Source organism: Phascolarctos cinereus, unplaced genomic scaffold (genome assembly GCF_003287225.1).
Source record: "Phascolarctos cinereus isolate Bilbo 61053 unplaced genomic scaffold, phaCin_HiC Scaffold_4;HRSCAF=312, whole genome shotgun sequence".
NCBI lineage: Eukaryota > Metazoa > Chordata > Mammalia > Diprotodontia > Phascolarctidae > Phascolarctos > Phascolarctos cinereus.
In genome coordinates, this window is record NW_027555847.1 from 225,376,630 (window position 1) to 225,390,736 (window position 14,107).

Here is a 14,107-nt window from a genome sequence, read left to right on the forward strand (position 1 = left end):
CCCCATTAGACTGTGAGCCTTTCTTTGCATACCGAATGCTTAGCAGCTCCTGGTGGATCATGAGGCCTTGATAAATGCTCAGTATTTTAAAGGAAGGGCTCAGTAGTGACCTGCAAACTTTGCCCCAGTAGTCTGGCCTTGAAGCAACTTGTCTGGCCTGTTTTTGGAGGTCCCAAGTCAGTCCCTGCCTCCAAACTAATAACAGGCCTGAGTTACCCTCCAGGCATCCCCCCTTGCATTCCCTCAGTGCAGGTGAAGTCCAGGATCATCCCACAATAGACTAGGGGAGGGGGAGGGGGAAAATCATCCTTCCAGAAAGGTGCTGAGGTCATACCTTTCTCTGGGAAGTGCCCATACATCAATCCCCCTACCTCTGGATCTAACCACCCAAATTCCAGGGACAAGAAACACTGTGGAAAGGCTACTGCAAGGGGCAGGTAGGTGTCGAAGCACCGGCCTTAGATTCAGTTCAAATCCGGCCTCAGACACATAACACTTACTAGCTGTGTGACCCTGGGCAAGTCACTTAACCCCACTGCCTAGACCAAAAAAAAAAAAAGGCTACTGTAGGAAGGCTCTCACCATTTTCTGCTTTGAGAATATCAGAGCCAAGGTTTAAGCTGACCCAACTCCCTCATACCCCAGTCAGTCTTCCTGCCTGGAGAGCAGCTATCCCGGGGTATTCCTCCAATTGAGTGGCCATCTCTCCCACATCCTACCTCACCTCAGCAATTCAAGTAGGAGTATGTGACTTTCACAGAGGCACTACGGTAAATCTAGGGGGCACATTTGGAACTTCTTCTCCAAGACTGGGACTGAAGGGCTATGATCCCACTACCCCACTACAGTGTAATTCCCTTTCACTGGCGATGAGAAACATCAGGTTGGCCGTGCCCGAGGAGGGTGCCCTCTCATTTGCTGTTGACTTGGGAGCAGCTAGCACTCCCACCAACGATTAGATCCCCCTTTCACCGACCCATCTGACATCCCATTCAAAAAGGTGATTCTCACTTTTTTCCTTCAGCTGTGAGTGCACTGCCCCATACTGGTTTCAGTGTCAGATGGGAGAGTCACCTTGGCCTTTGCCAGATCAGGAATTCCAGCTCCTCTGATAGCCACGATTGAGGCCAAGGTTTCAGACAAGATCCCTTACCGCCACCCAGGCTGGACATCAAGGGGCTCTGTCCCCTATGAAGACAACACGAACACTCAGTCCTCCTTCCATCACAAATCCCCTCTCTACCCCACTAAGTGGAACCAGCAGTACATTCTTTCCTCAGGAAAAACCAGGCCAGAAAACAGTTGGTTGGGGTTTTTTTTTTTCAGTTGAATCTTTTTTTTTTTTATGAAAAAAGATCACACAGAATTCGCCAACAAACAAAATTGCAAAAAAAAAAATCAGAAACAAAAAAAAGTCCCCCCAAAACAAAACCAAAGTCTGGCTTTCCTTCCCTCTCGATTGTCTGGACAAACCCTTGTGTTTTCCTAGAAGGCGCTGGGGCAGATAAGTGCTTTCTGTTGGGCACAGGTACGCGTGCTCCATCGGTCGGCCGATCACTCTCGCTCGCTTTCAGGCTTCTCTTCTCCCTATGTCCGCACACAGTCTTTCGGGGTGAGTACAGTACACTTTAGGCCTAAGGGACGGGGTGGGGCAGGGGAGGGGAGGGGGTGTGCGTGGAAGTGTGGTGCATGAGCCCAATGCTTTACAATCACAATCCAACAGGAAATAAAAAATAATATTCTAAACGTCAGACCGTGTTCACTTTATAATTCCATAACTTTTTTTTCACAGTTTTAAAAAGTTTATATTTATATATATATTTATATATATTTATATTTATATATATAATTAAAAAGTGGAATCCATTTAAAGACGTATGATACAGGGGGGCTAGAGAGTCTTTTCGGTACATTAAAACTGTACAGGTTAAGAAACAGCATTCTCCTCGAGGCTCTTGGGGAGCCCTGATTTGGGAGAGGGACTGGGGGTGTGGGGGCGAGTGAGGGGGTAACAATTTCAGCACCATTTGTGGTTCTTCGTAGTGTGAGCACTGCAAGGTGGGCTTGCCCCTCATCTCTTCCCCTCCCGAGGACCTGCCCCAAGTGCCATTGCAGATGAGTCCAAAATCCATCCTTGGGAGCTATGCTCTCAGGAGTGTGAGGAATTACCCTTGGCCATCCTTAGAGCGAGGGGGGCTCAGGATGGGGTGCCCCAAGCAGGGATCGGTGCACCCCCTTCTGAGTGCAAGGGTGTGGGCCCCAGACACTTCTGGCTTTTTTTTTTTGTCATGATCCCTTCAAGCCTGCTGATTGGACAGGCCTTGTGGGGCAGCTGGGAATTCTCCATGAACAGACAGGCCATTGGAGCTTCATCTTTAGGGTTGGTAGAGCAGTATAGCAAGAGGCAGAGATGCAGCTTTCAAACAGGGATTGGGAGAGCCTGCTTGGGATCAAACACACCATCCCCAGTCACCTTCCTTGGTTGGTGATAAGCAGGCTGAGGAGAGGGATGCTGGTATCTGATTCCCCTCTGGCTTGTTCTTCTGGGCATAAGTCTCCCAACGGCACTGCCTGGGAGCCAGGCCAGCTCTGAGTTTGGGAAACAGATCTCTCCACCCACAAGTAGATCCGGATTTGGGAATTTCCTTGGAAAGGTTGGAAAGAGTTCTCATGCAGTTCAGATCCTGAATCCAGGCCATTTTGGCTCCTTTAAAACCCTTTCCCTCTCCCTTGCCTTCTGCCACCCAGAGATCCTGTACCTTGTCGATCTGTGATAAAACATGAATTGTAAGGGCCCTCCCCTCTTGAGTTCCTTCTGCTGCCGCCCAGACCACTGCCAAAGACAGCTTGACATTCCTAAAGCACTGTCGCAGCAGTCGGAGTGAAAAGCCCACCTACTGTCTGCCCTGATAGCCAAGCAAGTCCAAGGTGCTCAGGAGAAGCTGGGCTTCCCTCTCCATCCAGGACAACTGGGAGGGTGAGGGAGCATCAGCCATATATATGTGTATATATATATATATATATATATATATATATATATATATATATACACACCCTGATGGTTCTCCCGTGTCCCCAGCCAAGGGCACCTCAGGATTCTGAATGGAGGCTGGAGACACACACACACACACACACACAAACTCTCTCTCTCACACACACACACACACACACACTCTCACACACGCACACACACACAGAGTCTCCCTCGCCGTGGCAGTGATCATGAGAATCTCCCCCCTTTTTTACCCAGGGGAGGTGAAGGCAGCTGGTCATGAGCCCTTTCTATGCGGGCAGCCGGGTGACGGGGCCGGCAAGGGGAGTAGGGGGTTAGGGGGGAGAGTCTGTCCTTGGCGCTGTCTCGAAGGCATCTGCAGTCTCTTTCTCTGAGCATTTGCTGTCCCTATGTGATTCCCCCCACCCAACGACTCAGAGGTTAGGCTAGTAAAATAAACAATCATGTCGTCTATGTAACTCTCTCTCTCTCTCTCACTCTCTCTGTTTTTCTATCCTCTTCTGATCCCTCTGTCCTGGGTGAAGAGAGATCCTCCTTGGGCTGGCTAGGATCTCTCCCCCTTTCTCAGCGACTCAGCAGATGACTGGGACTCCATCTGTGTTAAAAATCATGCCAGTGGTGGGCTCATAGGTCCCTGCCAGGTAATACAGGTCCTCGCTGTCTTGGTATTTCTTGGTCTTCAGCATCTGCTCATACTGGTCCAGGCCAACAACGAGACACTTATGGGAGACAGTCTGAACATCATTCTCATCAACGTGTGATGACTGGTACAGGGCCCGCTGGTGGGGAACGAGGGAAGAAAGGTTAAGGTTTATGAAGAATATCGCCCTAACCCTACCTAGTGATAATGATGATGGTAGCTAGCATTTACATAGAACTTTAAGGTTTGAAAAGTGATTTACACTGTGTTAGCTCACATTACCCTCACCACAACCCTGTGAGGTAAGCACTATTATTATCCTCATTTTACAGATGAAGAAACTGAGTCCCAAAAGAGTTAAGTGTTTTGCCTGAGGTCATATACCTAGTAAGTGCCTGAGGAAGGATTTGAACTCAGGTCTTCCTGACTCTAAATCCAGCATTCTATCTACTTTCCTGCCTCATGATGAGCCACCTTAGCCTGGTACTTCAAAAGCCATTTGTTCTGGTGTGCCTCACTTTTCACTATAGGGAGGTTCCCCAAAAGTAGCTACATAAACTGAATTCTGCAAAATCAATCCTACTTCAAGCCTCCTGAGGTTAGGCTGGTGATGTGGAAGAAATTTTCTAGTGAATCTTTCTGTAAAGTAAAGAAGTCTCCTAATTTACTTCTGCTATCAATCCAAAAATGCCTGGCTTAAAAGAGGCCTCAACCAATGTGACTGCTCTGAATGGAAGGACCACCTGAGAGGAGAATAACAACAAATATTTATAATGCACTTTTAAGGTTTGCAAAATACTTTAGAAACATGGTCTCATTTTATCCTCATAGCAACCCTGGGAGGTAGGTGGTGCTATTATTCCGATTTTAAAGATGAAGAAACTGAGGCAAATAAAGGTTCAATGATTTGCTCAGAGTCACACAGCTAACAAATCCCTGAGATCAGATTTGAACTCAGTTGATAAATCAAAAAAAATTAATTAAAAAAAAAGATTTTGAACTCAGGCTCTCCTAAGAAGGAAGCCAGGGAGGGCACAAGGTATCTTTAAGAAGGCATCTGGCTCTGGAGAAGCAACCTGATGCTGTCAGAAAAGCGTGGGTCCCTTTTCATTACTGTCAGAAGACTTAGTGAGTAGTATGCTGGTGAGTGTTGAAAAACTGGCTCTTCAGGGAGGGAAAAAAAAAGAAAACTGTTCACAGGACACTTTTAAGTTTAAACTACATCATTAATATCTTCTCTATCACTTTTTTTCCTTTTTTTTTCTTTCATCACTTTCTTAAACAATACATCCAGCCCTGGTTTGTCGCGTTTGCTGATTTCCGAGGTATAAATGCTCATGCTGAAAACTGAACAATCATCTCTTCCAAGCTGGTTTGAGTTCGCTCCAGCCCACCCCTGCTTCTAGTCCTGGCTCTGCCACTAACTGCGTTTTCAATGTGAATGAGTCCTATACCTCTCTGGTTTTCAGCAGAGTGGCTTAAGTGGATAAAACGTTACACTTGCAGTCTGGAATTACCTGTGTTGAAATTCTACTTCTAACACATATTAGCTAGCTGAGCCTGGAGAGGACACTTAACCTGTGAGACTCAGTTTCCTTATCTGTAAAATGAAGAAGCTGGACTAAGGTGACTGTTAAAGTTTGCTTTCATCTCTAAATCTACGATCCCATGAGTCAGAAGACCTGGGTTTGAGTTCTACCCCTAACATCCCTTCATCTCTAAATTCTATCACCTCTCTCAAGAAGGAGCTGGCTATCCAGCTGTGTTACTACAAATCAAGCCATTCATTCCCTGTCCCTCCCACACCAGATGCTATGAGCCCGGGAGCCAGCCCTCTGGAGGAGGAGATCTGGATTTGTCACGTCCATCTACCTACCTCCATGAAGTCCTTCCTCTGGCTAGAGGTCTGCAGGGCTGTGGGGACACTCCTCCCTGACTTCTGATCCCAGCGCTGTTTCCCAAAGCAGGGACAAGAAGAAATCAGTGAGCAACCCTGAACACAGATAATGTCCCAAGGCTGCTCCCTCCACCCAGCCCCAGGGATCCAGAAGCGTTGGGCAGCTCCAGCCACGTCAGGTACAAATTGCTCTACCTTGATGGTCACTCTTGAGTTGATTCCTATTTCTGAGGCACCTTGGTCAACAGACCTAGATCTGGACTCTTTACAGGCTTCAACATGCTAACTGGGGCATACTGGGGCATATCTAGGGCAACAACAAAGGTGCCAGGAAGGCACTGAAGACACATTACCCTCCCATGTCTAGAAGATGCCCCAGTGAAAGCGGTGGCTCACCAATCGTTATCACCCACACACACACACCCACAAATAATCCAACGGACAACCTACAGCAGGGGTTCTTAACTCTTTTTCTGTGTCACAGATCCCTCTGGCAATCTGATGGAGTCTGAAGGCTTTTTTTTGGGGGGGGGGGCCTAGGCAATGGGGTTAAGTAACTTGCCCAGGGTCACATAGCTAGTAAGTGTCAAGTGTCTGAGCCTAGATTGGAACTCAGGTCCTCCTGAATCCAGGGCCGGTGCTCTATCCACTGTGCCACCTAGCTGCCTCCAGAAGGCTTTTAAATGCAAAAATTATATATAGATAGATAGATACAGATATAGACATGTATGCACACACACACATATATAAGATTACAAAGGAAAACTATTATATTGAAATAGTTATCAAAATATTTTTTTTAAATTAATTCAAACACAGGTGACTAGATGGCACAGGGGAAAGAGAACTGGCCCTGTAGTCAAGAAGATCTAAGTTCAAATCCAGACTCAGACACTTACTAGCTGTGTGACTCTGGGCGTCACTTAACCTCAATTGCCTAGATAAATAAATAAATTTGAAGACCTGAAGTTAAGAACCAATGACCTACACCATCCATGTCCATTTAAATAGCAAAGACAACCTCTCCAGAACCAAAGAGCCCAACTGTAATTCACTGAACACCACAAGTGAATGATGAATTCAGGCCAGAAGTTAAAGCACTGATGCTGCAAAGTATTTTATTTCAGATCAGACCTGTGACTTCACTGGGGTGGGGAATTCCCCTGCCAAGGCAGGTGGCACCCAACGCTGCACCTCCAGAATCTCCGAAAGGTGCCCGGGTCTCCAGGAGGTTAAGAGATTGGTGTCAGAGGCAGGGAGCAACCCCAGGACTTCCTGACCCTGAGGCCCTCTCTCTTCACTTGAAAACAGTGTCCCTCAGGAGAACATAAAGCAGGGTAAGTTTTTAAGCTGGGGTCTATGAATTTTTTAAAAAATAATCTTGACAACTGTATTTCAATATAATTGGTTATTCTTGTAATCCTATGAATTTTAGTGTATACATTTAATAATGATAATAGCTATAATTTACATAATGCTTTAAGGCCTGCAAAACTCTTTACAAACATTATTTCCTTTTATCCTAGGATAACTCATGATTCTGAGAAGGGTCCATAGGCTTTACCAGATTGCCAAAAGGGTTTGCAGCACAAAAAAACGTTAAGAACCCATGGCATAAAGACTAACATTACAGGAACAGACCACCCACCAGAACTCAGGCACCCAGAAGATGAAGTGGGAATTTCTTTTTGTTTTTTCTTTTTCTTTTTTGGTGAGGCAACTGGTGTTAAGTGACTTGCCCAAGGTCGGATTTGAACTCAGATCCTCCTGATTCCTGGAACAGTGCTCTATCCACTACACCACCTAGCTGCCCCGGAATTCCTCAAGATGGACCTTGCCACCTGGATTTCCTACAAATCTGGTATCGCTATGGAAGATGTTGGTTGGCTTGGCCTCTTACTTCTTTGGAAACATTTCCTGTTCCCCACCAAGGACAAAGATAACTGTGAATACCTTGAGGACAGGGTCCAAGCAACTGCAGTTTTTCCTAGAGCTTAGCACACTTCAATAGTATCTGCTGGCTATTTTGGGGGGACCAGAACTTTAGCTCCTGAGGGACGTTGTTCTTGCTAGCTTGGGGACCCTACCACTTACCTTGCCTTCATTGAGCTTTTTGCCGGGGTTGGTCTCCTCAGGATGGTAGAACCACTTGACTCTCACCACCATGTTGTTCCCCCATGACTCCCACATGCTCTGGATGCGACCAATGTACGGCAGGTTGGGCCGGCCAGCCGACAGGAAGACTGCGCAGTCGCCAATCCGGATTATCTCCTTACCTCGGACAATGGCTTTGTAAAAGAGCTTCCTGGCCTTGCCTTTCATGCCCCGCCTCTGTGGAAAGCCAAAAATACTAGGTCAAGTCTATACATGTATCCATGTGCATGCTCGCACTTGAATGTATGTAGGGGAGGGCACTGCTCCACCCCCAAGAATTTATTAAGCACCTCAGGCATTGCGATAAGTGCTAGGGATCCCAAAACAGAAGTCACAATCCTTGCCTTCCAGGAATTTACAGGCAGTTGTCTCAATGCTTATCTTAAGTCATGGTCTACGGTAGGGATTCTTAAACTAGGCTCTGTAAAGTTATATCTTTTTTTAAGCGTTTTGACAATTTTTTTTCAATATAAATGGTTTCCTTTGTAAGCCAAAACATTAAAAACACTAATGTGAGAAGTGGTCCATAAGGTTTTACCAGACTACCAAAAGGAGTCCATTACACACAAAAATGCTAAGACTCCCTGGTTACAGGGAAGGCCTGGACTGAATGCTTTAAGTCTTGGGAACAAGGCCTCTGCGTCTCAGTTACCCTGTCTGTAAGATGGGATTCACATTCTCCACTCCCACCCATACTTTGGTTGCCAGGATAAATGAGAAATTCCTTTCGGCTCTGTGGCTAAAAGAAGAGTAAAATATGATTCTAAAACAGTGTTATGGTTACTGTTATCTGGAGGATGGCGGATTAGGCTACACCATCTGATTTGGCAAAGGGAGCTCAGGCCAAGGCCTGCAGTTAGGTTGACTCCCAGATGGCAATAAGAGTCTTGTTTTAACGGGCCAGGGCCAAACTCCCTTGGGACTATTAGCTTCTTTTAGGGGGGAAAAAAAAAAAAGGAAAAAAGGAAAAGAAAGCCAGCCATGTTAGGAAGGGATTAGTTAACATGGTCCTGGGACTGGAAAGGTGGACATAAAGGTATATCCATCCATTAGGTGAGTGGGGAGGATGGATGGCTCAGTGGCTAGCTTTGCAGCTCATTTCTTGCTCATTGACTACAATGGGACAGGGATGACCTTCAATGCACAGTCTGTGGACCTTCCACATGGAGGAGAAGCCACGAAGACACTCCTATGGGGTGACTGGACTCTGCTTTTCACAATAAATGGATCTGTGAAATTGTGTGTAAACTGGAACTGTTGTTAATTGAATCATCTTAGCTGCACTAGAGGAATCTACTATTTCGAGGAAAAACTCTAGCTGAACCTTTTGGCAACGCGTTAGGATCATCTTTTAATTTATTGCTTTGCATGACGTGGATCTGAGTCAGGAGTCAAATCCCACCTCTGACACCACTACCTTCACAACCCTGTGTCTCTCCACCTCTCTGGACCTCAGTCCCCTTAGCTATAAAATGAGGTGGTTGTACTAGATGACCTCTAAGATCCATTCTGGGTTTTCTTATATTGGTCTATTTGGAGTAAAGTGGTACAGTGATTAGGGAGCTAAGCTTGGAGTCAATTAGACCAGAGGTCTCACTGCTGAGCTATGTTTCATGGGCAAATCACTTAATTTCTGTGACCCTCATATGGAGGACGTACCTCACAGGGTTATCATGAGGACCAAAAAAGATAACCTATGAAGAGGGCTCTATAAAGCTCTTTCTTTCTTTTCTTTCTTTCTTTCTCTCTCTCTCTTTCTTCCTTCCTTCCTTCCTTTCAATAGAGTACATAATAATATCTTTGTTATTATTTACTTATTATGGATGCTCTGTAGGATGCCCCTCCTTCACAATGACCAATGAGATCCAGGGACAGGGCACCAACAGACAGGAGCTGGGCTGAGAGGCTCATTACCTGAGTGGGTTTCCCGAACCACTTCCACAGCTGCCTGGCTGGGAGGAAGGCGGCGATTTTGGGCCTGTTCTCCACAGACGGCAGCCTCTGTCGCTTGGCCAGCTCCTTGGTTGTGGGCAGGTGGATCCCCTCACGCTTTTTGGGGCGGCTCTTGCTGCCCCCAGGCTGCGCCTTCTGGGCCTGAGTGGCTGGTGGCTGCTGAGGCTGCTTCTTGCCCGGTGGGTGGGAGGAGGTCTGAGATTTCCCCGCCTGCTTGGCAGCCTTCGGAGGGAGGTCTGGCTGGACAGAGGAAGGGCCGGCCTGGGCCTCCTCAGTAGCCTCGTCATCCGAACTGCAGGAGGAATCTTCATCTGTCGTGGAGGAGGAGGAAGACGAGGAGCTGGAGCTGGAAGAGGTGGAGGAAGAGGAGGAGGAGGAGGAGGAAGAAGAGGAAGAAGAGGAGGAGGAGGAACTGCTGCTGGAGGAGGAGGAAGAAGAGGAGGAGGAGGAATTGGATGAAGACATTGGGCTGGAGGCCCGGGAACTGGAGGAGCTGCTGTCCTCCCCACGGGCATCCCCTCCGTTCTTGTCTCCCTCCTCTTCCCCTTCGGTCTCTGAACTGCTGCTGCTGCTGCTGCTGCTGCTGCTGCTCTCTGACTCTTCTGCTGCTTCGGCAGCCTCTGCATCTCCCTTGTCCTTCTCTGTGGTGGTCAGCGGGTCCCCGGAGCCATCAAACTTGCCTGCAAAACTGGGCGCCAAAGAGTCCTCTTCAGGGGCCTTCCCCCGAGCACTCTTGGCCTTGGCCTCGCCACCGCCGCCCAGGGAAGAGTAGCCGCCCAATCCCACATGGTTCTTGCTCTCCCTTCGGCTGCTCAGGCCCGAGTCCTCCAACAACATCATGGCCTCCTTTGTCTTCTTGCTCTTAGGGGAGGTCACCCCTTCGTGGTCCAGCTTGATGAGGACCTCACTCTCTGCTGGCCTCCTTGAGCCCTTGGAGGCTGGGCCAAACTCAGCCGCCTCCTCTGCCACCCTGCTCTTCTTTGCTTTCGACCTCCCCGAGGAGGGGCTGTCAGCCCCGCTGAAAGCTGTCAGCTCCCCATACACCTCTGGGGCCAACGCATTACTGAACGTGGGTGTCTGGAAAGGGGGTGGCGCTGGGCCGTGCAGCTTGGGGGGCATTCTCAACTTGGCTGCTTTGCTCCGCTTCTCCTCAGCGAGCCCCGGTGCATTCTTCTTGGAGTTCTTGGTGCCCGGCCTGCCCAGGCTGCTTGGCTTCTCCTGGGTCAAAGAGGCAGCTGGAGAAGGGTCAGCCTGGGCCACCTCTTCTGGGAGACTCGCCTCTTCTGGAAAGGGGCAGAAAACAGACATGCTAAAGGGCCCAGGGAGAGAAGGGCACACATTAAACGCAGAGGGCATTTATAACTGGGGCTTCCTTTAATGGGGATCTCCATCAGCCACAGGGATACAGTTCAGTGCTCTGAAGCCTAGCCCCAGCTGCCACACCAGCTGCTACCCTGGCTTACTCAGCCAAGTCTGAAATCTCCAAGCCAATGTGGGACCCTAAGTTGCCCCCCAGCCACCTGGCAACATGGCTCATTGGGGGGTGAGGGGGGTTTCAAAGAGGTTTCTCCAGCAATACTTGGAAAGCTCTTTTCCACGTAAATAACTGTTAATGGGATTCCTCAACAGCCTTCTCCCTATTTGGGCACTGCTAATATCTTGACTTATTCTCCCAGTGACCTAACTGAAATCAGCACGATAGCTGAATGGAAAAGAAGCAAGAGGGGAGAGGAAGATGAGTCTGATTTCTGATTTCTGGAGATGAAAAGTCAGAAAAGCAAAGGAGTCTGTCATGCTGGATCAAACTCATGGGTCCACCCAGCCCAAGGTTCTGTTGCCAACTGAGGGCCCAGGGAGTGTGCAATGAGAGGGCACAGCTGCTTCTCCTACTTAAAAGTAAATGATACCCCAGGCCTTCTTGGCCTCCATTTATGTCCCCCCAGCCCCATTTGGCCTCCATTTATGCCTAAGGTTCTAGATCACTCATGCCCCAAGGGGAGTTAGCTTCTTTGGGAGGTTAAGATGTGGGCTCCCTCCCAATCTTTTCTCCTCAAGGGGCATGAAAGACACAAGGCATGGCAGTGTACCTGCTATCCAAGAAAGCAGTGTTAAGGCCAGACCCTGACTTCAAAACAGATCGATTCAAATGGACTTTGGAGGGAAGGCTGTAATGTGTAGTGGCTGTTCAAGACTGGAAGGTTTTCAGTTTGCTCATGGTTACAAATGAGGGGGTTGAACAGCATGGCCTCTGAGCTTCCTTCTGCCCTTAGATCTATGATCCTCTGACACAGGCCAGTCATGGAACTGCTCTGGGCCTCAAGTTTCTTCATCTGTAAAATGGGTAGATTAGATTGGAGGCTCTCTGTGGTCCCTTCTAGCTGTAGAGGAAGCTAGGTGGTCCAGGAGACAGAACACTAATCTAAGAGTCAGGAATGCCCAAATTCAAATCTTGCCATAGAAACGTACTAGCTATGGGGACTCAGACAAACCACTTTACCTTTCAGCCTCAGTTTCCTCATCTGTAAAATAGGGATAATAATAGCACCTATTTCACAGGGTTGTTGTGAGGATCGAAAGAGATAATATTTGTAAAGCATTTTGCTATCTTTAAGATGCTATATACACGCTGCTATTATGAGATCTATGATCTTGTGATCAGAGGGTAAGGAAGAGTCACCTTGAAGAATTTTCACTCTGGGGAAGCAGGAGAACTCAGAGCACAAAGTTTGGGGCCTCCAGGTCCAACTTACCACCTTTGCCCTTGGTGCTTGGTTTCCGCCCACGACCTTTGCCCTTAGCTCCAGATTCCTCTGACCCCAGGGAGCTGGCCTCTTTTCCTTCTCCAGCATCCTTGCTGGATTTTCGGCTTCGGCGTTTGGCACTGGGCACGAGGAGGGCAGGGGAGGGCTCTGCACCTGTGGAAGCCAGTACAGGAGAGGCTCAGAAGCTGCCAGCCACAACACAATGGGCTGGGTCTACTCCCTGGCACCTCCATGTGCACACATGGAGCTTCTAGATCCCCTCAGCATTCCTGCTAGTCCTCGGCCTTCCCTATACCTGGAGCTCACTGCAAGCTTGGGGTTTATGGGCATCTGTGGGGAAAAAAGGGACTTTCTAACCATTTGATAGGTTCTGGGAATCCCCCTGTTAAAATGTACATCTACCCCACCCCAGGAAATCCCCAGACTAATATCCCCTCCATTTCTTTATTTCTCATTCATGAAGATGTATGCTGAGACTGCCTACAGCTCTCAGGAAGGATAAACAAAGGGACCACAGTGGCCATTAGGCTCCCCAGGGGAAAGAGAATAGAGCCAGCAGGATTCTCGATTTGGGTAAATGGGCTTCAGAACTAGCCTGGCCTCATCTAAGGTCAGACCTAGAAATAGAAAGTGACTTCCAGAGAGGTCACCAAAGTCCACGCTGTGCTTCCCTGGGACTCCCTCCTGGCAGAAGGAAGCCTGCAGAAGAAAAGCCTGGTAAACAGTGAATTGGGCTTAGGAAGCTCTGATCAACTCTGAGACAGGTCTGCTGGAAGGCATTACCCAGAGAAGCAGCTGATGGTCCAGCCCCAGGCCAGGGGGGTTACACCCCAGGCCCGCAGCCTCCAGGGCCTCTGCCCACACTTACACTGAATCTTGTAGTCTGGTGGCAGGAGGCGGATGTGAGATAAGGGAATCCTCCCGGTGTCCCCATCATCAAATTCTACTGTGATCAGATCCCCATCTTCCTCAAGGTCCAGAGCCCCTGACAGATGAGAGGGGAGAGGCAGAGGGCATCATTATAGGGACCCTCACACTGGTCCACTTGAAATTGTAGAAGAGGGGTGTCTGTGTATGAGCTCAGGCTCCGTTGGGCACGGTGTGTATGGGGAAATGGAGGGTAGGTGTGTGTGTGCGTGGTCTGTGTGGGTGTGTGTGTGTGTGTGTGTGTGTGTGTAGGCTCAATCTCTGTAGGCAGGGTATGTGGGCAGGGGGTGCCTCTTTGTGTGTGGGGTGGTATATGTGTATGTGTGTCTAGGGGCTCAGTCGCTGTCCATAGAGACTGAGCCTATACACACACAACACACACACACTTATATACACCTCAACCACAGAGACTAAGAGCCCATAGACACACACACACACTCATACACACATCTCAGCCACAGCGACTGAGCCCACAGACACACATACACATACATATACCACCCCACACACAAAGAGACACCCCCCCACATACCCTGCCTACAGAGATTGAGCCTACACACACACACACACCACACACAGACACACCTACCCTCCACTTCCCCATACACACCATGCCCAGTGGAGCCTGAGCTTATACACACACACACACACACACACACACACACACACACTCATATACACATCTCAGCCACAGCGACTGAGCCCATAGACACACATACACATACATACACCACCCCACACAGAGGCACCCCCCCACATAC

General features: G+C 48.6%; 1 protein-coding gene across 1 annotated transcript in view; it reads right to left on the reverse strand.

Moving 5' to 3' along the window:
• Nucleotides 1–1,306: 1,306 nt before the first annotated feature.
• TNRC18 (trinucleotide repeat containing 18) overlaps nucleotides 1,307–14,107 on the reverse strand; it is a 154,855-nt gene continuing 142,054 nt past the window's right edge. The window contains 6 exon segments of the mRNA XM_021008576.2: nucleotides 1,307–3,792; nucleotides 5,530–5,604; nucleotides 7,645–7,881; nucleotides 9,619–10,940; nucleotides 12,408–12,572; nucleotides 13,288–13,404. Coding sequence (XP_020864235.1) covers nucleotides 3,586–3,792; nucleotides 5,530–5,604; nucleotides 7,645–7,881; nucleotides 9,619–10,940; nucleotides 12,408–12,572; nucleotides 13,288–13,404 — 2,123 coding nt within the window. The 3' untranslated portion in view covers nucleotides 1,307–3,585.